The 25660-nt window shown below is 37.9% G+C and overlaps 1 protein-coding gene across 1 annotated transcript in view; it reads left to right on the top strand.

The window, feature by feature from the left end:
• Positions 1–25660, top strand: part of NELL2 (neural EGFL like 2) — a 143487-nt gene that overhangs the window by 29921 nt on the left and 87906 nt on the right. The window contains exons 4-9 of the mRNA NM_001030740.2: positions 4445–4618; positions 4726–4822; positions 8852–8924; positions 9096–9178; positions 10948–11076; positions 13233–13335. Coding sequence (NP_001025911.1) covers positions 4445–4618; positions 4726–4822; positions 8852–8924; positions 9096–9178; positions 10948–11076; positions 13233–13335 — 659 coding nt within the window. The remainder of the gene's footprint in view (positions 1–4444; positions 4619–4725; positions 4823–8851; positions 8925–9095; positions 9179–10947; positions 11077–13232; positions 13336–25660) is intronic.

The raw sequence follows: 25660 nt of genomic DNA, 5'->3' as shown, positions 1-25660 counted from the left end.
GAGGATATCTCCTATCAGAGTCCTCTGGGGAGACCAATGCAACCTCAGCTCCTGATTCTTGCTCCAACTTCATGAGAACACTGCCTAAGATTTTGTTTTTGATGAAGGCCCAACCTTCCTGGATTGCTTTGCCTTTCAGAACCCCCTCTCCAGGGACTTTGTCACCCAGATCTATGGCATGGCCTACTGTAGTCCGTTCTGTGTAATAGTTAGGATCCTCCTTGGTGTGCTTCTGTCTGCAGTTAGCACCTTCACAGACAGTTCCAGAACCTTTGTATCATGATTTTATAATTTCCCTAAGTAACAGAGACAAGGATTTATTTTTTCTTATATATGTATATTCATCTGTAGTTTTATTAGTTTTCCTTTTCTTCTTAGTGTAAATCAAAAAGCCATGAAAACTTGTTTTTACACTGTATCTGTAACTGAGAGTAGTAAAAGTTGTTAAAAAAAAAAACCCACTTTGTAATAAATTCAGACACAATATCTTTTAGCTTTTAAAATGCTTGTCTACATGCTCCAAACTCAAGTTGACTTTTATTAGTTCCCTGGAGTAAGAGTGAGCAGCTGCAGTGTGCATGTGCTATGTGAGCTGGAATGTCAAATGAGCAGATGAGTTATCAGAGAGCTGGGTTACTAACACTGACCACTCGCTGAAGGGCCATACCTCCCTCTTCTGAAAGACTGCTACTTCATACACCACATCTCCAGTTGTTCTGCCTCCCAGAGCTCTAGGTTTTGGCTGCACATCCTGATTTGAACTTCTGCAGTCTCCATGTGCATCTGGGAGCATGAAGAGCCTATCCAGTGTTGACCTTGTGCCCTGGGTCACTCTGCAGGTCTGCTGCTGAGCTGTGGTGCTGGGATCTGTGCACAGTGGTTACAACAGATCAGTGCTGGGAAGCAGAGAAATCATTGCTGTTTTCTTTCTCAGCTTTCTCTAGGACAATTGACACAAATTTCTTCCTCTGAGTCAGCACATCAGGAATTGCTCTCTGGCTGGTCCCTATGCAGACTGGCCTGTCTTACTGTGGCCTTGGTTGTTGCCTTTGAAATGACTGTGCAAGCACAGAGTGCTCTGCTGAGCTGTAACAACCTTTAAGGTTAACATTTTCTTCATCAAATGTCAAACATTATAACCCTAATCATATAATCTCCCTGCAAAGTAACTTCTGTTTGTCACAAAGAATGTGTGGGCTTTAGGGGGTTAACATAAAATAGGTTGATACTGATTAAACAGTGACAGGAATCGTGGGTTTTAGTGAAGGGAGAAGCAGGTCCTCCTGTCATACTGTTTAGCATAGAATCATAGAATGGTTTGGGTTAGAAGGAACCTTAAAGCCTATTCAGTTCCAACCCCCTGCCATGAGCAGAGCCACCACCCACCTGCTCAGGCTGCCCAGGGCCCCATCCAACCCGGCCTCGAATGCCTCCAGGGATGGAGCATCCACAGCCTCTCTGGGCAGCCTGTGCCAGTGCCTCACCACCCTCTGAGAAAAGAGGTTTTCCTTGTGGTTTATCTTTTACTCAAAGAGCCATTCACCTTCCCAATATAGAATAGCAGCTGGGAGCTGCTGGGAGAATCAGCAGTGACATTACTATGCTGAATTTCTTGGCTGATGGCACTGAGATGAGTGGACTGGGCTGGGCTGGTGTACGCAAGAACGCAGTCATTCAGCTGATGAGGTTCCCTGGAAACTTCAGTAATGAGGTTCTTAGGAAAAGCCTGCAGTGTGGTGCAGTTATTATTTCCTTGGGAAGTTAAGTCGTTTGGGAAACAAGATCACTCTCTTTTATCTCGCAATAGAGTAGTAATCCTGAGAATATAGAGAAGTTTAGAATATTTTTTCCACTATAAACAAGTTTTTAACATCCAGAGCTATTTGCTTATGCACAGCTTACTTTCTTGACTGCCATTCCAAACCCTTGGAAGGTGAGCACCCAGGCATGTGCTTTTGCAGCCTCACAGAAGCGAGAGAAGCTTTGCCTCCGGCAGCCTTGGCATTCCCACCCAGACCCTCTTGCTAGACCTGAGGCTGTTTCTATCTTCTGAAGTTTAAGTGGAGCCAGATCTGTTTAAGTCCCGGCTGTTAAACAAATAGGGAAAGGTAGAATATCAAGCACAATATTTTGTAAAAACTGAAATGAAATGATTCATACTCAGTTCTCTGTGTTTCTGTCTCGGCGTTAGTTCAGGCTGAAGGGAATATTGTTTTGGCTGTCACTGCATTTGCTTTTCTATTCGTCTTTACTTGCTACCTCTACCATGTATCAATCAATGATGAATTAGAATTCTCCTAATGGCTATTAACTTCTTTTTTAATTTTGATACATATTTCCTCAAACAATCATCACGCCTTCAATAGGAAAAGGCATTTATTACGGTTTACCAAATGGAATAACAAAAGAGACTGATGTGCGTCTCAAAGCAGTGAGTTAATCACAGTTTAATCTAAACCACAAATGTCCAGAACTTTTGCACAGCTTTGTACAGGAGGTTTATTTGCTTATTGCAGCATCATAGAACATCAGCATTATCTCTCAGCAATTCTTCATTTCTGAAATTCTACAGAATGTCTTTTTTCATTTGGGGAATTTGTGTTTCAGGGGATTTGTATTCTTGGGCATCTCATGTCACCTGCAACATGAGCTTTCATTTCATACCTTTCATACCAACTGTATCTCTGCTTTGTTTCCTTCCTGCTTGCTGCATCTCTGTGCTGGGATCCGTTCTGCCACTGACTTTGAAGAGCGTGTGATCTAGCTGTTGGCTGGACCAGTAGATAATGTTTCAACACGTTCATGACTTCCTTTTTCCAAATTATATCTGCAAGTGGATGGACTCATTTATAAGTTGCTGGAGGAGTCCTGTTCCATAATGTTCCCCTTCTTTGTTAGGTCGAGCATGACCTTATTTTTATCCTTGATGCTTGAGTTATGAAGGAGGTTATTAAGTTGACTGATGTTCTGCCATTATTGCCCTTTTTTTTTTTTTTTTTTTGCCAGCCAAGCCCTCAATTAGTTCAAACTTCTTGCCAGTGCAGAAACTATTTTTGGGCCATGAGTAGGCAAATGATCGCAGATTATAAAATTTACTGCTGACTTTAGTTAACTGCTTTGTTAATATTGGGGAGGAAGAAGAAATTGCCCTTTGCCAGTTCTGCAAAAGGATAATTGTTTTTGTGCTGTTGCTAGGCATGTTTCACTGTGAAAAGTCCTGAAGGAAGGAGAGATGTGCAGCGAGCCCATCCTCCTCCTAGGGATAATGACTATACAAGATGGTTTTGATTTGGTCTCCTCATCTCCACTTTTGAAAACTGTAATCATTTTCTTGTCTGTTCTTTAATATGGATGGCCTATTGAAAGAAACTGCATCACCCTAATACACATGCACACACAGATTTACAAAGCACTGCCATGCCTGACTGCAGATGTAGCAGCAGAAATATATAAAAATGTATTGCCCATCCTCCTAGTTTTTCAGTATCTCTGTACATACTGTTATCTTCCTTACTCTTTATCTGTAGGTTGTGTATGATTATTAGAGAATCTTCATTTCTGTTTTTCTTTTTTCCTCCTATTTTAAAAGCATGTTAGGGGAGGACTTTAAAATGAGAAACTTAACATTTAGAAGAGAAATAGTTTGGTAGACTTCTTCCTGGAAGAGGTTCAATATGCAAGAAATAGGTTTGCTTGAGAATGCAGCAAGTTTGGTTATGGAGTGCTTTTTATATTATCTGCAGCCATTTAATCAACCAAGCCTACATCCTCAATCTGCAAACCCGTTGTACGGTGCATCCATCCTGAAGTAACTGCAGTACCTTTTTTAACTCAGTATATACATATATTTACATACACATACATTCGTATAAATGCATGTGTATACATAAACATACCACAACCACATATGCATTTAACAATTTATGTATATACACATAAAATATTAAGAAGTAGTATTTCTTGACTTTGAATTTCTTTTGAAAATATTCATTATGAAAAACAAAAAGAGATGTAAACTACATATCCAGAAGCAAACAAGGCAGTGCCCTGTCTCAGTTCTTACTTACTTCCCTTGTTGGTAATGGTTAACAATGTACCTATCACAGAACTTGGTGGTGTTTTTAGTGCATTAATGCCTTTAGAGTATCCATACTGTGCTTTCAGGACATAATGCAATTATTCATAATAGGATAATTATGTTTCCAGTGGGATCATGTTTTGTGAAGTACTGTTGATAGAAGAGAAAATCTTTAGCCTGGGACCTTGTGTTCTTGCATGAAAGATAGAACCTTCCATTATGTAAAACATCTGCTTTCATCTTTGTATCCTGTCTGTATTTCCCCCTTTTAAATAGTTCCTGCATGGTAATGAGAAGTTATGTGATGTAAAATTTTGCTGTGCTGATAAGAATGGTTCACGACATGCTGATGCATTTATGGTACAGGTATCTGGAATTGGAAAGCAGCGGTCATCGAAATGAAATCAGGTTGCATTACCGTACAGGCAGTCATCGCTCCCACACAGAAGTATTCCCATACATCCTGGCAGACGATAAGTGGCACAGGCTTTCCTTAGCAATCAGTGCCTCTCACTTGATTTTACACGTGGACTGCAATAAGTAAGTAAAGAGTGTCGTTTTACAGTAAGTTGTCACTTCTGGAATATTCCAGTTCTCAGAAAATGAAAAGTTATCAACATGGGACATACTTTTTTCTTACCTTTCAGAATCTATGAAAGAGTTGTGGAGAAGCCCTTCATGGACTTACCTGTGGGTACAACCTTTTGGCTAGGACAGAGGAATAATGCACACGGTTATTTTAAGGTATGCATTCCCTGAGAAGAAAAATGTGAACTTAGGTGAAAGTGAATACAGTTTACAGTTCTGTTCAGCTGAGTTTACTCAACTTACTGGCACGTGTGTATGTAGATGGAATGTGAGTATGACTATGACTGAAAAATCTGAAGTTCATTTGGAACATAGGAAAATACTTTTACCATGGAGGTTGTCAGACCACAGTGGAGATATTCAAAAGCTGCTAGCACATGTTCCTGGGAAACCTGCTCTAGGTGGCTGTGCTTGAGCAGAGGGTTGGAGTAGATGATCTCAGGAAGTTCCTGCCAACCTCAGCCATTCTGTGATTCTGCAGTCATAACAGTTCTTAATGCTGTGTTGTAAAGCGGTTTAAGACAGAGAAAGGTCAGTGACCAAGAGAAATGCGATTCCAGGAAATAAGTATTTATATGGATGTCTGTTTAATAGCTAGATGTGTACTTTTTGTTGCTTCTCCTTTTATATAAACATACAATCAAATAAATAAATACACGAGGGCTGCTCCAAAAGTTATGCCTCCTATTTTTATTACTTCGGTCCACAATATCAGAGGTGGATGTTGGTGGTATGGTGGTAGAGGCAGAACCTTCCCACCAATATCCCGTTACATTTTGTTGCCATGCAACAGCTGGCAGCAGAGGGGCAATCTGACAAAATGGCATCTGACATGGAAGTGCATGTGAGGTAAAGATATGAAGCACTGAATTCCTCCAAGATGAACAAATTGCAACCTTTGACATTTATCAAAATTTGCTGAATGTTTATGGAGACCAACCAGTGGACATAAGCACAGTGAAGCAGTGGGTGGTGCATTTTAGCAGTGGCAACAATGACATGCATGACAAACCTCATTCTGGACAGCCATGCCCAGCTGTCACATCATGAAATGAAGAACGCTTGGATGAGTTCATCCATGTGAACTGGCTGTGCAGTACATTGGAAACAATTGTGATAATTTTGCAACACTACAAAGTTTGAGCCAGGTGTGTCTCACAGATGTTCACACAGAAACAGAAAGAACACGCTATGCAAGTTGGTCAGAATCTATTGAACCAATATGAGACTGAAGGTGACATACACCACAAACACCTTGAAGTGCATGCTGTGTTTGGACTGCAGTGTAAATTTTGATTCCTCCTAATCCGTTAGGTAGCATTCCTTGGTCACAACCTCAGATTGTGTTTTGGCCTTAGTTGCATTGCCTAAACTAATCTCAGATACGCTTCATTCATTCTATGTATTTATAATTATATGTATATTTTTTAATATTCATTTTGTTTATTTGTGCCTTTTCACATCTCTCAATTATTTTTGACAAATCACTGTCACCATGAAGGAGCTCAGGGACATGACTTAGCGGAGGATTGTTAGGGTAGTATGGTTAGGTTGCAGTTAGACTCGACGATCTGTAAGGTCTTTTCTAAACTGAGCAATTCTATGATTCTATGATTCTAAGCTCATTTGGTATAGAAAAATGAATACTCCAATAGGAGACTGTATTTTTAATTGTTTTTTTTTTTCTTCTTTTCAAGAAAAATAAAATGAGCCAAAGAACACTGAAATTTTTCCCTCAGCTACAAATGCAAACCAGCTTAGTAGAAATACAGAAACTCATTAGAAGAGCATTGGTATGGCAAAGATACACTGTGCTAAGTGATTTCTTCAGCACAGTGTAGTACACATGATTGAACTACCTCTGCAAATCTGACACTTGTACAGAAGATACATCAGTCCAGAAGTTGAGGACTTTCAGCATTTCTCAATGTATCAGAGAGCCTACACGTGCCCCTCAGTACAAGAAAGGGATTGAGGCCCCGGAGCATATCCAGAGAAAGGCAACAAAGCTTTGAAGGGTCTGAAGGACAAGTCTTAAGGGGAGTGGCTGAGGGAGCTGGGATCATTTAGTCTGCAGAAGAAAAGGCTCAGGGGAGACCTTACTGCTCCCTACAACTCCCCGAAAAGAGCTTGTAGTGAGGTGAAGGTGTCCATCTTCTCCTGTGTAAAAGCAATAGAACAAGATAGAATGACAATATTTTTAGGCGCTTGTGTGATAACTTCCACTTACTGGGTTTTCTGAGATCTATTTGCTGAGTTGTTTCAGAAAATCTGGCTGCTTTCAGTGGATCTTAAATGGCTTGTCCAGAGGGACCAAAGTACTCAAAATCATTAGCCATTTATTTATTATTTATTTTATTTATCTATATTTGATTTTGGAACTAATATTGCTCCACTAAAATAGCATGTCTGTAGTCATATTCACACCAGGACATATTTATGCCTGTTTCACTGTAGGGTCTTAAGTCTGAGAGAGCAATACTGGCTGTGTAATTTCTGTATTGTATAAAGTCTCTCACACCTAATATCCAGAAATGATTTAATTTGAGCCAGCAGGTTTTTTGGAGCCTATGCATGGCCTCTCATGGATGGTCAGACACTCTGATTTGGCAGCCCAGGAGGTCTCCTGCTTGTTACTGAGGAGATAAGAAGTAACCTGAATTCCTGTCAAGTGGCAGAGTCCAGCTAGCATCACAGCTGCTGTGTGATGAAAAAAACTCCTCAAATAGCTGGAGGAGCTTTTTTGTTGGTTAATAGCTAAGTGATTTGAGTACTTGCCCAAATGTTCAGTGAAATATAAGCTTTAAGCTCTCATGAATCTGAGTGGGTTGGACCCTGCAATTCTTCCTTTTCACGGAAATCCTGTACCCCGAGTAGATATGAATTTAAGCTTAATGACACCAAGAAAGGGAGGAGAATTGAATATGGTCAGCTTTTCAGTGTGCTCTTCAAAGAGGACTTTTTTCCTGCCTTCCAGAACACATGCTGTGGGAGGTCGTGATGCGAAGTCCTATCTCTGGCGTCCTTACTTTTCCACTGTCAGATAATCAGTGCAGCTCCTTGCACAGCGTGGGGAAGCATCCACTTGTTCTAAATGTTAGAACAGTTGTTAAGGGAGAAAGATTGTCATGACGCTTATGTCCCTTTTGGGTTGCCCCTCAGTGACATCTACTCCATAGATCACGTAGGTCACCCTGAGTCCTTCATTCAAAGTCAAAACTCTTTTGCTGTGAATTTGCAGTACCTATATGGAATGCCTTAAGTACATGGATGAAATTTGACCTGTCGCATTTAATTTATATATATATATATTTTTTTGTCTTGAAACAGTCACTTCATAAGCACACTGAGGCTTGTTGAAATTATTTTGCTTTTCCTTCTAAGAAGGAGTTCTGGAGATACAGGGTGGGAATCCTGGATGAAAGTGACATCTGGAATGTGCACGATGGGATGGCTATTTGGCCTTTGCTTTTGGAAAGCAGCGAAGTGGCTGCTAATTATATCTTAATGACTAAGGATGCATGTAAATTCTGCCCAAAAGCGTGTGATCTCTTCTGGATGAAATGGAGCATTTCCAGATGGCATATTTCAATTTCATACTAAGCTTCCTGTTTTCCCACGTTGTTGCCAACATGCAACTCCACAATTGTGTAAGAGATATGCAGTTCCTTGGCACAGGGTGTGCTTAGTGAAAAGACCCATACCAAAATCATAAAGGATTTGTGTGAATGTGTTTTTCCTGACTCAGATTTCTTTAATCTGCCCTTCTATCTGACAGTTGTAGCCTAGTGAGAAATTTGAATTTGAAAGTAACTAAAACTGCAGCTGCTTTTCAAATTACTTTTAAAGGTCATTTTCAAGCTTTTTCTGCAATGGCTATCTAAAAATAACAATGAATTAAAAACAACCAAATTCTTGCCACATAATTACTTCTTGACATCTAATATTTAAAATCTTTAAAAATAATTCAGTATGCCTGTACATGTACTTCTAACTATTTTACTTTTTCTTTATGCTTCTATCTCTGCATTGGGTCCAGAAAAGAAGCTATGTATTCATAAGTACTGTTTCTATCAGGAAGTTTTTCTGTGTGGGCTTTGATGTTATACATGGTGAATGAAAAACATAATTTTGACAGGTAAAAATAATACATCCTTTCTTTTTTTTCTCTTCATGTGCACACAGGGCATAATGCAAGATGTGCAATTACTTGTCATGCCTCAAGGATTTATTTCTCAGTGCCCAGATCTTAATCGGAGTAAGTCTGTTAATTCTTATACCATAAAATGAAAGGTGTGCTTTGTGCCTACTTTTTGACCTCGAGCTTTCTTAAAATTTTAACTTTCAGTATATTGCTTGTCAGCTTTAACATGATTGAGCCTATTGTACATAAGATTTTGTTACTAGTATGTATATCTTGTTATTTCAGCATGCCCAACTTGTAATGATTTCCATGGACTTGTGCAGAAAATTATGGAACTGCAAGACATTTTAGCTAAAACGTCAGCTAAGGTAATGTTTCTAGGGAAGCATGGCCTGGAAGAATAGAGGACCATAAGGATTTAGTTGCTGTCTTTCTGGATGATTTGTGCATCTATTTGGTAGTGCATGTGGGTGTGTGCAGAACATCTCTGCATGTTTATATGTTTGCATTTAGATATCTGTGTCTACTATCTATACACACAAATTCTCAGTTCAGTGAGCTTTTTTTTTTTAATAGTATTTTTTTAATAGAATTGTATTTTTAATAGCAAGCAGAATTCAAACCTCAAAGTAGAAAATGGCTTATAAATATTCAAGCTCTATTTATCAGGCTAACAAGTCAATAAAACTGGATTGAAATAGGTTACTGTGCTTATAGTGCTTATTGCAGCAAGATTTATCAGTCCAAGACTTTCCTAAATCTGATCTGACAAGGGAGTGCTCAGACAAAATATATGCAAGACAAGGAACTGAGAACCCTAAGTAGTGTTTGTTTTTTTCCTTTTTCTTCTTTCTTTCATTCTTTCATTCTTTCGTACTCTCTCTCTCTCTTTCTCTCTCTCTTTCTCTTCCTTCCTTCCTTCCTTCCTTCCTTCCTTCCTTCCTTCCTTCCTTCCTTCCTTCCTTCCTTCCTTCCTTCCTTCCTTCCTTCCTTCCTTCCTTCCTTCCTTCCTTCCTTCCTTCCTTCCTTCCTTCCTTCCTTCCTTCCTTCCTTCCTTCCTTCCTTCCTTCCTTCCTTCCTTCCTTCCTTCCTTCCTTCCTTCCTTCCTTCCTTCCTTCCTTCCTTCCTTCCTTCCTTCCTTCCTTCCTTCCTTCCTTCCTTCCTTCCTTCCTTCCTTCCTTCCTTCCTTCCTTCCTTCCTTCCTTCCTTCCTTCCTTCCTTCCTTCCTTCCTTCCTTCCTTCCTTCCTTCCTTCCTTCCTTCCTTCCTTCCTTCCTTCCTTCCTTCCTTCCTTTCTTTCTTTCTTTCTTTCTTTCTTTCTTTCTTTCTTTCTTTCTTTCTTTCTTTCTTTCTTTCTTTCTCTCTCTCTTTCTTTCTTTCTCTCTTTCTCTCTTTCTCTCTTTCTCTCTTTCTCTCTTTCTCTCTTTCTCTCTTTCTTTCTCTCTTTCTTTCTCTTTCTTTCTTTCTCTTTCTTTCTTTCTTTCTTTCTTTCTTTCTTTCTTTCTTTCTTTCTTTCTTTCTTTCTTTCTTTCTTTCTTTCTTTCTTTCTTTCTTTCTTTCTTTCTTTCTTTCTTTCTTTCTTTCTTTCTTTCTTTCTTTCTTTCTTTCTTTCTTTCTTTCTTTCTTCTTTTTCAAAAGATCATGCTAAAAATGTTCACATCTGCCAGTAAATATAGACTAGTCTTCTGTTCTTAAATGTCAGTTCTGTAGATATCTGTGAAAATGCTGCTACCTGGCTAATTAACATGGTGATTTGGAGTGTTACATCCAATCTAGCCTCTACTCAGATTCAGGTCTTTTCCATACATAATCCAGTGTCTGCAGATAGTTTATGTAGGGCATGATTCTTGGCAGGTTCACATGTACAAAAATGAGAAATCTGGAGACATACACATTGTCATGTATTCACTTTGTTTCATGATGCCTCTAATGTTACAAGCAGAAGATGAAATGAATTGTGACTTGCATCTTAGAATCCATCTCTGAACAATTTATGATTTAGTCACCTTGTATTTGACAACAGTCATTTTATTATCTTTGAATGCATGTTTGATAATAAGGGGGACAGTTTCAATCATGTTTACGCTAACATAGAAGCCACTTATGAATTCCAATCTTTTTGTGAACCGTAAATACAGCTGTCGCAAGCTGAGCAGAGGATGAACAAGTTGGATCAGTGCTATTGTGAAAGGACCTGCACAATGAAAGGCATGACATACAGAGAATTTGAATCCTGGACAGATGGTTGTAAGAACTGCACTTGCATGGTATGGCTACACTTTGAAAGGAGATGCAAAAAACTGTGGTGTTTTCTCTGATCACATTTTTACTGGGGCAAAAGAGTAAGGAATGCTTATAAAAATGTGCTAGGCAGTAACAACAAAATGCAAGAAATAACAGTTCTAAATCTAGGGAACAGTATTAACAAATGTATTTTCCTAGTATTTCAGGTGTGCTAATATGTTTAGCTCTCCTAGATTTCACAGAATCATAGAATCATTAAGGTTGGAAAAGACCTCCAAGATCATCTAGACCAGCTATCCACCTACCAGTATTTCCCCATTAAACCATGTACCTTAGTACAACATCAGAACATTTTTTGAACACCTCCAGGGACGCTGAATCCACCACCTCCCTGGGCAGACTATTCCAGCACTTGAACAGTCTTTCTGAGAAGAGCTTTTTCCCTAATACCCAACCTGAACCTTCCCTGGTGCAACTTAAGGTCATTCCCCCTTGTCCTGTAACTGTTACATGGGAGAAGAGACTGATTCCCACCTTGCCACAACCTTCAGTCAGGTAGCTGTAAAGAACTATGTGGTCTCCCTTGAGTCTTCTCTCCTCCAGACTAAAAATCCCACTTCCCTCAACTGCTGTTTCTCAAAAGAATCATGCTCCAGACCCTTCACCAGCTTCATTGCCCCTCTCTGGACATGCTCCAGGGCTTCAATGTTTTTCTTGTAATGAGGGGCTCAAAAGTGAACACAGTGCTCGAGATGAGGCCTCACCAGCTCAAAGTACAGGGGGATGATCACCTTCCTCCTCCTGTTGGCAACACTATTTCTGATAGAAGCTAGGATGCCATTGGCCTTCTTGGCCACCTGGGCACACTGCTGGCTTATGTTTAGCCAAGTATTTGCCAACACCCTCAGGTCTATTTCTTCCACATAGTCTTTCAGTCACTCCGCCCCAAGCCTGTAGCATTGCCTGGGGTTGTTGTGGCTGAAGTGCAGGACCCGGCACTTTGGTCTTCTTGAACTTCATCTCACTGGCCTCAGCCCAGCTATCCAGCCTGTCCAGATCCCTCTGAAGGGCTTTCCCACCCCCAGGCAGATCGACACTTCCCCCCAGCTTGGTGTCATCTGCAATTCGTCCATGCCAGTGTAGGCAGATGCAATGCAATATACTTAGCCACCATGTTATTCCTGTGTACTGAGTTGCAAACTGCTTCTCTGCATAAATAAATATCTGCTTCTTATTACTATCAGCACATGTTTTTTCTTAGCAAATTTTTTAATAGATCCCTTGTACCTGGGATCCCTTTAGTTCCCTTTGGTTACATCCCAAAAGCAATAAAGAACCAAATGTCAGGGTCATATGCATGTTCCACTATATCACAAACATGAAAGAACATAAGTGAATGGAAGATTCCCAAGGGAATCAGAACTACAGAAATGATTGCAACTACAAACTACACAACCGATTGCAGAACTATTGCAACTTTTTTATTGTCCAGTCATTTAAAACTCATTAATTCAATTTGGATGTATTAAATGCTTAATTCAAAGGCCACTGGTAACTTGTGAAAAGACTACTGCTGCACCTTATATTGATTTGCTATTATCTACAATTTGCTAAATGGTTCTTTTTAAGCTTAGTATTTCTTTGATATTTATATTTCTGGTGTGATACTAATTTTGATTTTAGGAATTTGTCATTAAAGGTAAGATTTAGCCCACGGTGTCAGATCTTGCCAATAGTTATCTGAAATGCTTTGACTTTTGTGTTAAATGCATTGCATGTTTTGTCTCTGATTTTTCTTGCAGCTATGAAATTACTACCTTTTAGAAGTGTATTGTCTTTTATGTAAAAATTGGAAGGCTCAGTATTGTTCTGTGAGGTTGCTATTTCACACTAACGTCAATTTGCTGCTGATTGGCAGAATGTTTTACCCTGAAACAGGTTTGCCTCTTAAAAAAAACTTAGATCATTATAATTTCAAAGAACACATCATACATGCCTGAAAGATTGTATGCAAGATATTCTGAAGTTATAGTTTCTGTTCATTATTAAAAGAACTGTGCTAAAATGGCCTTTTGTCAGAGTTCATTGCATTTAAAAATAGATTTTAAGTTCTTATGTATGAGAACATCTCTCTTTTTGCTAAATATAACTACCAGCTAAGCACTTTTTATTCTTCTAGAATGGCACTGTGCAGTGTGAAGCTTTGATTTGCTCCCTCTCTGACTGTCCACCTAATTCTGCCCTGTCATACGTGGATGGCAAGTGCTGCAAAGAATGTCAATGTAAGTTTTACGGTGGGGCTTTCTTTGATGAATATTTTGTAATCTGCAGAGGGAAATGAACTTTTATGTAAACACGTAACCGAAAGAACTGGACAGTGAATGAAATATTTGGGTTAAGGAATAGAGGAATTTAGACTTCCCTGAAATATTTTGGGAAACTGATAACCAGAAAATGTTCATCTTCAATCGTGGCTACTTTATTTATGTCTTCTCTTTTCTTTTCTTTTCTTTTCTTTTCTTTTCTTTTCTTTTCTTTTCTTTTCTTTTCTTTTCTTTTCTTTTCTTTTCTTTTCTTTTCTTTTCTTTTCTTTTCTTTTCTTTTCTTTTCTTTTCTTTTCTTTTCTTTTCTTTTCTTTTCTTTTCTTTTCTTTTCTTTTCTTTTCTTTTCTTTTCTTTTCTTTTCTTTTCTTTTCTTTTCTTTTTTTTTCTCCTGAAAACAGGTATTTCTTGAATATTTTTTAAAAAGCAAAACTATATATTAAGAAACTTTTCACAGATTTCCTGTATTACCTCTTTTAAAATAAACTGCTAGAGAGCTAGAGATTCCAGTATTGTCTGGTATTAATTTAGACCAGTGTTTCTAACACTATCTCAAGAAGACAGTACTTTCAACCATATGCTGTAGTACTAGAAATGGAGATTCAGATTTATGGTTCTTGTTCTTTAACTAAGGGAAGAGAAAACTTGTACCAGACTCCTGAGATCAGAAAAAAACAGTCGCTTAGAAAGGTTCTTTTGTAAAAGGTCAGACAGCATTAAATAGGAAACTGGATAGAGGTATTTTAATATTTTCATTTAATATAGATGATTATCTTTTGGTTTTATAGTATTTTGGTTTTATTACAAATAGGATCAGAGAAGGGGAATTTTAGGATAATGAATATCCAGTTGGACTGTATATAATATTTCATGTTGATTATGGATGTGTGTCACATATGCAATAGCTATTTTAGTCTATGGTAGAATCTGTTCTTGAAATCAAGCATGAGGTGCTTGAGGATCATTTCTTTATAATGTTAATGATGAGATTTTTCTGTGTGGTTTCACCGTTTCTACTGCTGTATAAAGCTTCTTGCGGGGTATAGAGTTATATGTAACTGATTAAAATGCTGTATTTTAAGATAAAATTCAGGAAGACATTTTGTACTCCATTGATCTTGCTCTCATAGGAGTTTATTAATATTTAATTGTGTTCAAAGTTACACAAACCATCCCATTTTATGAAATCTTATTAACTTACTTGAGTTGATTAATTCTAATTGAGGGGAAATGAAAATTCAAATACTTTTTTTTTTTTTTTCCAACTACACAGAATTTCCATGCATACTACATGGCTCAGGGAATTGATAATTCAGTGATTAAAAGTGCTTGGAGTTCAATCCTCTGTTTGAGGCTTTGACCACACTGAAAGTGTTTGAAAACCTGATCCACTGAAGTGTGTTTTTGTAATGTTCTGTTTGTGAATTTAGTAGGAAATTCTCCATCCAAATGCTAATGGGGAAGCACTCACATCTCAAGACATCTTAGGAAGTAGTTATTTTTACTGGGAGTCTTGACAAAGGTCAAGAAATGAGAATGGACATGTGGACACTGACCTTGTCTTTAAGCATTAGTACTTCTTGTAAGTGAGATACAGTTCTGGTACAGCACACTGTAAATTTTACTCTAGTATTGCCATTTTTATGTTTGTAACATTATCAAAAGCTTTTTAGTTTCCAGTGTTGCTTTTGCCAGTATGTAATTCAACTGATAACTAACATGCTGCAAACAACTCCCTTGACAAGCTACCAGAAAAAATTATTAGATCAAAGTATAAAAACTTCTTTTGAAAAATTGTCCCTATTTTCATCTAATTTATTTAAAGTGCCTTAAAAAGAAGAAAGAAAAAGAAAAGAAACAAAAACTCCACAACGTTTTATTTGTCCAGTTCCTGGTAACCAAAAGACTGAGTGTAAATTGGAGTCATATTGACAAGATAGATGAATTCCAATGAAAGATTGTGAAGAGTTTAAGTTGGAGGCAGTGTGGATGTAGGACTCTCACTTTTTCTCTGGAACAGTTTGGTGGAAATTCTGAGTAGTCCTTGTGTTCATGTGAGTGTGCATCTGTATGCTGCCATCTTGGTGTCTTCAGCTCAGAGCGTGAGCTGCTCATGATCAGAGTTGGCACTGACCATGGCTCTTTCTCAGGGTGTCAGTGCTGACTGCTTGCTTTTGCATAGTTTCTGAAAATAATTTTTTTGGTCTCATTTCTTAGAACAGTTTCAGGTGATGTTGCATCTGCCTATGTGATGGAATCTGAACACAGATGTCTTATAATTTGGAAAGCAGCTAATTAGGATTTGCTGCTCAAGGAGCAGCTATTCTTAGTATTTGACAATCAGACATAAATACTGATAAATGATGCCCAAAACCCTATTCTTTTGTTAAGTTTAGTGTTAGTTACACAACAGAATTGTGCATGGTTATCTGCATTTTCCTACTGTTCTTTGTGATACTTCATACCAGATAATGAGCTGTTTCTGCCAGCCTGCTGGGGAGGGTCAGACTGTCCAGGAAGTGGTAGCTGTGGCAGCCTTGTTGTTGTGCCTCTTTCTTTCTTCTGCAGATGTGCTGACAAAGCCAGCAAAAATGAGAAGAGGGGTGTGGTGTTGTGACAGCTGGCACAAAAAGTAAAATCACACTATGCTTAATACTTTCACAGTGATAAGCAAGCAGGCTTCACAGCTTTTTGTTTTGAGTAATTCAGAGTAGATTAATTCAGCATGGCTTTAGACATGTTGAATTTGGGATTGCAGTCTGAAGTGGTGTTACATATACTACTAAATAAAATATGTCATAGTCCTCTGGCCATGGGACTAGGTGACTCACACCTGCATGGCCATACTTTCTTGGCCTTCCTTCCCAACAGAGAATCTGCATCCAGGTGGCTGCTTGGGAATGACCACTGATAGATGCTGCCACCAAATGTAGCCTGGCATTGCATCAAAGGATGCTGGCTGGTACTGGCTAAAGTGCTGTCATAAATTGTGTTAACACTTGAGCTGCATGAAGGATTATGGACTAGTATTTAAGTTTTTTGTTATCTACTTTTTCTTTTACCTCCTTTGTTTCATTTACTAGTCCAGCATGGACATCACCAGTTAGGCTCTCTTAATAGCCAATGAAAGGGGCTGATACATCCAGAGGGCATGTGGTGCTCAGAGGTTCCTGGAATAGATAGGATGAATTGCCTTCTAGAAGTGCATGCTTCTTTCAATGGACTAGTGAGGGAGACAAGGCAATTAGGTTAAATACCAAACTTTCAGATAGGTGAAACTGTGAGTTTAGTCTTTGCATTAGTTACTATGGTGAATAGCAGCTATGCCACAGTGGAATGGAACGTGCTGTATTTAAAACAAAAATAACAAACCCCCATCTTCTGCTCAAACTCTGTATCTTTGGTTGAGAACACTCAGACAACTCATTCTGTTCTGTTCTGTGTGAACGTCAATGCTGCTGTAAATAGGAATGACAGTGCATTTGAATTATCACTGTATTTTCTGTGAACCTTAATGGGATAGAAGCTGCTATGATCTTCCAAGGCACATGAATTAGCCAATGTGCTGGATTATGTTTCAGCTACAAACAAGCTATTCAACACAAAATTTGGTCAAACTACCAGAGCATAAGTCTTAGATCAATGAGAGCTTCCTATGGAGAATTATTTGGAGCCGGAAAGCAGAGGCTGCTTTCTTTTCTACTTTTAGCATAATTTTAAGCCTATCTGAGAAGGTACATGCAAGAGATCACTGTATACCTTTCTCCTCCGCAAAGAAAAATGCATTGTGTGGTGATAGGCACTGACACAAAAAGGAGAGATTAAACTCCCCTACTGAACCTATGAAGTGTCACTGTAGACCATGGACTTGACTTAAAATGTACAAGGACGATTTCATTTACTTTCAGTGAATTGAGAAAGGACTGCCAACGTATTAGTAGCTGAGACAGTTGATACTTGGTCAGCAAATTCTTTCATGGTGACTTTCTTATTGTTTAGTGTATTAACGCTAAGGCATCACTTCCAATAGCTGTGATATATATGTATTTTTAAAACGGAGTCAGTGTATTTTTAACAAATGAGCTGATTTTCATCAGCCAGACTAGAGAGATCATTGTACTTTTATTTGGCACAGTAATAATTCCCATCACCAAAGACTGATCTCCACGAAGAAATTGCTCTGTTCTCATCACTGTCCTTCTCCCAGTGACACTGCAGAAACTTAGAAATCTTATCCCAACCTATTTATATCTATCCATACAGATCTCTATGGAGGCTTAGACCTAAGCCATTATGGCTAAGGTTTTCCATGCACCCATTTTCTTTTCTTCTGAAACAGGACATTAGGTGATTTTATGGTGCACTGTAGTAAAATCTGAACTATAACAGAAGTATTTTAAGCAGATGTAAGAAGCAGAGAGCTGCATCAGATCACCTCTCACTTCTGTTGCTGGCAAGCTTGGAGAGAGCTCATTTAGAAAGGTTCTATGACTCAGAAAGGGTATTCAAACAAAATGATTAAATCACAAATATGGAGATGGTAGCTCTAATCATGTAAATGTGTTTCTGATGCACTGATTTCTCTTGCTAGCTTACAGAAATTTTTAATTATATAATCAAAGTTAAGGGGATTTCCCCTTTTTCTCTTCACGATGCTCTGATTTTTCCCCAGAGCGATACCCTTCTGCAAGCCCCAGCTCATCAGGCCTACTAACACACAATGAAGGAGTTGTAAAAGCCCATCTGCTTCTCATTTGCAGAGCAATTGACCATCAGCAGTGGTGCAAAAATTCTACCTAGAAAATTAAGGAATGCTGATCAAGCTTCTTTGCAAATTTATTAACATTTTTTCAGGTGGATTGAAGTCTTATGGATTTACAGCTATGCTGCTTACTAAGTTTCATCTTTCCTCAATATTGGAACTTTTTGGCGTGCTGAAGTAGTGGCACCACCTTGTTTTAGATGTCTTATATTAGTGGGAGCTCAGCTCCAAGCCTATGCCTCTACCACCTATGTGCCAGAGCAGCTTCTCTTGTATTTAATGTGGTACAGAGAAGAGCCTGTGGCTCACTGTGTTTGAATGACAGGATTAGTGAGCACGTGCGTGCTGCATTACATCTGTGCCTATTGAACAGGCCATCTTGTCCCTGCAGTAAATCAGAGGAGCATACAGGCTGGAAAGCAGAGCCCAGCTGCATGAGTTCAAGTGGGGCATGGCACATGTGTCAGTGATGCAGAGCTGTCTGAGCCAGAGCTCAGAGGGGACAGAACAGGTATTCTGAGTGGAGCAAAGGGAAGGAGCTTTCCTGGTTCACTCAGAACAGCACGTGTGAGCTCAAATCTTTTTTTTAGTAGTGAAGCAATTATTATTTATTTTCCTTTCCTTTTCTTTTTTTTTTAGTGCATGTTTTAGAATATGAAGGATAAGAAAGTCTTGGTCATTCAAAGGATTAATTGCCTTTTGATTACAAATATGTTGTGTGGCTTTTTAAAGATACAAATGCAAATAAAACAAATTCTGTTATTCTGAGATGAATGTTTTTAAATGTGAAAAAACAGAAAATTTAGACTGTCTGAATAGTACTAAAATGTCTGGAAGATGGCTGGCACTGGGTTATTTCCTAGAACCATGCATTTTTTGTAACCTGTTTTAGTCAGCATGTAGAACTTCTGAGTGTCATTAAGCATTTTAGCAGAATACTATTCCTTCAGCCTCTGCTTTGTGCAATGATTTGCACCAAGTTCTTTTCTCCAGCCTTTGAATTACATACAATGATAGTATCGCATTATAGTGACTTATAAATTACATCATATACAAGCTAGTACTACTTGAATGAATTGTGCCATACTGCTTGTTTACAGTTTTATTATTTTTTCAACTCTATTTCTGCAGAAGGAAAGTAGTATTTTTATTTATTTAGAAATAGCACAAGTTATTTCTGAGGGGAGAATGTGTTTGCATTCATGTCGGTCAGTAAAGGTATTTTAAATTTACAAAGGTATCGTGAAAAATCGTAATTGACGCATATATCATCTGTGTACCTAGCATGGTTCATACTATCAGACCTATGCACCTCAGAATCTCAGAGACTGAGGTTGGAAGTGACCTTCTAAGATTACTCAGTCCAACCCCTGGCTCAAGCGCAGTCATCTGGATCAGAATGCTTGTAGGCCACAAGCCCAGTTGGGTTTTATTGAGTACCTCCACAGATGGAAACAGCAACCTCTTTAGAAAACCTGTGCCAGTGCTCAGACACCCTCACAGTAAGAAAGTGTTTTCTTATGTTCAGGTTGAATTTAATGTGTTTTATTTTGTGGTCGCTGCCTCTTGTCCCATCAATGTACACTACAGAGTGGAGTCTGGCTCCCTCTTCATTCCTTCCCATGAAACATTTACATACTTCCATATCTCCCCAGAGCCTTCTCTTCTCCAGGAAGCTTCATATCTCAGGAAGGCTAACACTGAGACACTCCAAGAATGTTTTGAGTGCTTCCTTGCGCTGAGCTCAAAACCAGCTGAATACAACAGAAAACTCTACTTGGCTTGGTAGGGAGCACCAAGCTCTAATGGTGTGACAGGACCCTTGACTCTAGCTGATCAGTCTCTGGTATGTCTTTCATGGCAAAGCTACAGAAATTTTCAAACTACTCATAAACCACAGCAATATATTTGTTTTATGTCTGTTCCAGTGTCGGAGTTGTTATGGAATTTTGGAGACAGATTTTGTAAGCTGGACAGTATACCTACATCAGAAGATAATTTTTTTTTCAGTAGCAGTTTCCCTCTGAGCAGGAAGCCCTCTTCCAGTGTGACTGTTGTACTGCGTAAATTAAAATACAGCTTGCAGAAATTGGACTTCTAAGAGTGCTTTACTTTCCTCCTTCCCGGTTCCTTTGAGTTTCTTTTTCTACATTAGCTGAGGAGAATTAAGGAAGTTGGTGCATTATGCATCAGTCAGACCTTTTGTGCATCAAAGTGCAGCTCCCTCCTAGTCTGGCTGCCTTTTAACTATTCTGGATGTCTTGTATTAGGGAGTTCAACTGGAAGATGTAGATCTGGAGGCAAGGTATCAGTGTTTGAGGAGAGTTCCAGTTAATGGTAAAGTACCTCTATCTTGGTCCTACTGTGTGCCTGAGGAAGGAATTATAAATGAAAATGTTTAAGAAAATCCTTATTCATTAAGGTACATTATGCTACATATGTAGCAATCTACACTAAAGAAGACATTGGAGGCATAATATTGGTAATTTTAACAGAGGAGAGTTAAAAACATTTTTTACATTGCAAATTTTGCTGTAGGCCATCCTCTGTTCTCCCAAGCTCTGCTTATAACCTATTTCTGTGTTGATTGTCAAGGAAAAGAACCTATTCTTTTCCATTTCTTTTTCATTATGTTCTTACAAGGGAGTTCACAAAATATAAAAACTTTTCAGCATGTTATTATTTTATTTCCAATGCAAATAAAATATTAACATATGTTACATATGAATATTTTGGCTTTCAAACAGCTGGAAGTGGCCAGATTGGCAGTGTTCCATTCTTTAATATGTCACTACCCCAGCATCAGTAATGCTGATTTCAAAAGAATTTGCTTAGTCAGATGGCAATAAAATAGATAAATACAAAATCTAGTTCTATTTATAATGACAAAAAATATTCTGGGGCATGTGGATGTTCATGTGGCTATTCATTGATTTCAATTTGTTTGCTCTCACCAGAAACGAGCTAATGCCACTGCATTACTGGGTTTTTATTTTCTATTTCTTTTTAGGCTTTTTTGTGTTTTGTTCCATAACGAAGAGCACGCTGCCAAATCAGCAGCTTGTAACTGATGTTCTGGTTTCTGCCTGGAGCTTTGCTCTACAGGTTTTACAAATTTCTGTAGTATTAGTAAAAATTACCCTTAATGGGAAAATGTCCTGAAAAGAGAAGAATTTGACTCTAGTTGAAAACCTCAAGACTACAGATTTTGGAAAAGATCATAGAGAAATAGCAAGATGGAGATACAGAGCACTTCCCAGAGTTGGCTAGAGCAGAATCCTTTCAGGAAAAAAATAAAGGATTCAGGACCTGTTGAGACCTATGGAGTCTTGTGAAGACCAGTTTGCATCAGATATGCTCTTGTTATTGATAGTTATACAATGTTCATAAAGGTCAGCTAGGTGGAAATTTGGCAGCCTAGAGAAGGTAATGCTAGGAGCCATGGGATTGTATTTAGGTCCTGTGAAAAGAGGACCTAAATAAGGACCTAAAAATGAGAAGGTTGTCGAAGTCGAAAAACAATAAATTAAATATTGAAAATATAAACCAACACAAAATTCTCAAGAATGTGATCTTGTTTTCCTGGCAATCTAAGGAAAGGATAGTAAAAATATGGGTGAAATGGATTCAATGAGGTTAACAAAAATAAAGATAATGGTATAAAACATTGCCTGTTTATGAAGAAAATAATTTAAGCCAGTGGCTTTCAGTCTTCTTGAATGCAAAAGTCTAAACATTTTCCAGTGGAAATGTATAGTGAATTTATCTTTCTATTGCTTGTTTAATTCTTCTCAGCCATTCCTTGCAGTTTTCTGAACTGTGGTCTGTAGATTTCCAGACTGTTAACACTCACTCTTCCTACATTTGTAGAAAATATTTTCCACGTGAAATTATAGCAACTTTTGCTCATGTGAGACGACATCAAAACTGAAATGAAGGCAGATATGGTGTAACTGTCCTTTCTCGTGCTTTCCTCATCTATGTCCTTCAAAACAGACATCGCAGTCCTCTTTCAGAAAAGCTTCTGCAAGTTGCTTTCTTCACTACACTGTGCCCAGGACTGTATCTGCAGTAATTTCCTAATTTCCACATTTTGTATCATTGTTTTGCATCTTTGCCAACATTTTACTAACTTTTGGAGTTGTTTTTTTTTTCTTTGTACCAGTTTCCATTAAAAACAAAGCTCTGCCCTTTTGTTTAGGAAGGCTAGCCTGTCAAAGCCTTTCTTTTATGGAGTAGATGACTAGTATTTTTTTCCTTCTACTTGTTGAAATTATTTCTGAAACTTTTTGTTTGTGAACAAAAATTTTGACACTCCTCTGCTAACCCTCAGTCAAAAGTTGAGTAAACTTTTTTTTCAAGCACAGTATTGACTAGTTTCCTGGATTTCATTTAGTTCTTAATTAGTGATGTTTGTTTTAAATCCCTCAAATATATTCCATATCTTGATTTTTTTTCTTTTCCCAGCAGATGAATAAAATTTGAAGATATTATTGTTTGCTGTTTTGCACTGTCATAAGGAAACAACACTTTTATCTTGCTCATTTCTGGTGTCCAGTATATGTTTATTTGCAATTGTGTTAAAAAGGTATTACAGTGATATCCTTGTTTGATGTAATATATTAGGGGCAGAAAACACTTGGGTTGAATTATCAAATTAAGTTTTTGCTATCCCAGAAGTAAGCAAGACAATGTGCAGAACTCATCTGGAAAGTAGGCACATACCTTTGGTATGTGATTGCTTCAAATACTTTGCAGATAGGAAAGATAAACTAGTTCCCCCATGTATCACTACTCCTTTAACAAGGAGCTATAAATTTGCATACTATTTCCTTACACCCTCTCATTAGATTCTATTCATGTTCACCAAAGATCAGCATTCTCTCTGGACTAATCTTAAAGTCTTGTGAATAGGGTGTTTGTTTTGTAGGTGTTTTCATTGTGCTATATCTAAAAGCTTAGTAGGTCCTCAAGGCACCTAAATGAGAAATCAATTCTGAGTGTAGCATAGAAAAGAAAACAATCTTGCAAATGGATGTTCTCAGAGATGCTGCTTAGTAGTGGCACAGTATGACTTGAAAATGCTTCAATCTTATCCATGAACTTCCATGGTTTTGTATGTATAGAGTTGGTGGTATGGTACCAACACATAAGCACCAAATCATTTTTGTAATATTATTGCAGAGTTGCTCTAGTGAAATGTGAGAATCAATAAATACATTTTAGAAATAGATATTTGAAGTGGACATAGAAAAAGAATCACACCCTCATTTTCACATATCTGTTAAATGACCTTGCCAGTTCACTCATTTCACACACTTGGATCTTTGTCCTCATTTCCACTGTGACATCTTGGGCTCCCAGAAAACTCAGAGAAAATCATAGGTCAATTCTTACAGTGGGAAAAAACAAAAATCCTTGCTTTGTTTTCTGTTCTCTGAAAACTGTTCTTCAGGATTTGAAAATCTAAATACAACAGAGGAGATAAAATACTGGATATAGAGGCAAAGATAATAAGGGAAACTAAGGGGAAATAAAATAAGTGAATTGTCTTGTCAGACTTTTCTCCCTCAGGTCGGTCTATGTCATCCATGAGCTTGGAGCTGTGGGCGCTGTGAACTATGTCTTGCTTTCATATTCTGCAGGAAATGCACATATCATGTTGCTTGTATTTACTCAACATTTGAAGGCAAAATTTTCCTTTTCTCCTTTCTTTCAAGATAATTATTCCCACTGACTTAGCTGCTATAATGATTAGAACTTAGAAGGAAGTGCAAGGAGAAGCTATGTTGATTTTCTATTTAACTCAGTATTGTGATAATGTTATCTTATATCTTGAATAAAGCTTTGCCAGCATTATTGCTTCTCACATTTCTTAGGAAATACTGAAGTATTCCTCATATACTGAGTGGCTGTGATCACAGGCAATGAGAAGTGAATTCATTTTTTATGTCTGGATGAAATTTCCTCTAACAAAACCAGATCATTCCATTGGAAAGATGGTACTTTGTTTTTACCAGGGTACCACCCCAAATTTCTTATCTGTTGGTTTGGTCATCTTCATTCTACTACTTCAAATTCGGATAAACATCTGTACCACATCTCTGCAGCTAATGAAAGCAATGTATTTGCTGATAGTATATTGAAATAAAATTCAAGAATTATTTAATGTAAACTAGAATTCAAGAACTATGTAATATAAACTTTTTTTTTTCTCTTGGGTTTTCAAGAACTTGAAAAAACTAAAAATACTTAGAACAGGTTTTGTAAAATTCATGAAGTGTGTTCTCTTAGTGTTATTCAACTCATCTCACCCATTTCTGAGAATCTTCATAATGCAATGAATTATTCTTAAAGATGAACCTGTTTCTTTTCTGCACCAGTGAAATTGTGGAACTGCCTTTTGTTTTTTGTGGATTTGATGATAATTGCTAATAAAAAATGAAATATTTTCTTAATATATATATATTCTGACTCTTAGTTTCCATAGAAAGGTAACGGTAGACAATATGATATGGTTTTCTTTTTATTTTTTTTGTTAGAATCATCATCTCTGAGGCTTTCACTCATTTATGTACTTTTTAAACTAAAAAGGAATAGGCCTATTATCAGCTTCTATGAACTCCAATGTATTGTTTTCCAGTAATTAGGTCGGAGCATCAGCAGGTTCACTCTGGAAAAAGTAGTGATGACAAAGCAGAATCTGAGTGCATCTGCTCTTACTGCTTTAACATTTTTCAAGTATTGAACTGATTTTCAGCATGAAGTACACTACTGTTTGGGAATTTAAAGTGGATAACAGCAACTTCTAGCAGTCTTCAGAAGCAGAGGCACGATGTTAGGTGTGCAAAGGTTTCTATGTATTTAAAATTGTCTTTTGAAAAATTCCAACTCTGTTGGTAGCAACTTTTTTTTTTTTTAAGATTAGTTTTTGATTAAATGCTATTTGATAATGAATGTTGAGAGTGAGTATATAACAAATTTGGAAAGGCAATTTGCATAACTGACTTTAATCAAGGCTCCAAAAATGTGTTTACCTTGATGTCTGTTTTAAAAGCCTTTTGCTGAACTGATGCTAAGTAGAGTTCTCTGGGGTGTTTGCAATTGTGCCAACTAATCCTGTCATTTCAGTTCAAGTGAGAGAGAAAGATGATAGGCCTCAGAAGAGGGATGGGAGGATGGGCAGATTCCTTATGCAGGAATGAAAACAGATGAGGGAGGAGGTAGGAGTGTGAAATTTTGCTCAATTCCTTCATGGATGTAGATGCACCTGTACAGGTGCTTTGAAAGACATGAGATCTAACAACAGCTATTGATATGGTGCACCATCTGTGCACTAATCCACCCCTGGGAACTTCTAAATGCATTGGCCTGGCCCGTGTCATTGTGCAAATAAGGCATTCGTGACTATTGCTGTAATACCCAATTTAGCAAGGGGCTGCCATTTCCAGGGGAAGTGAAAGTGATAGGATCTGGGAGAAAAGTAAACACAGTAAAATGAGCAAAGGTAATGGAGCTAGATGA

Source organism: Gallus gallus, chromosome 1, assembly GCF_016699485.2.
Source record: "Gallus gallus isolate bGalGal1 chromosome 1, bGalGal1.mat.broiler.GRCg7b, whole genome shotgun sequence".
NCBI lineage: Eukaryota > Metazoa > Chordata > Aves > Galliformes > Phasianidae > Gallus > Gallus gallus.
Note: the sequence above shows the minus strand (reverse complement) of the source record. Positions and strands in the feature narration are given on the sequence as shown.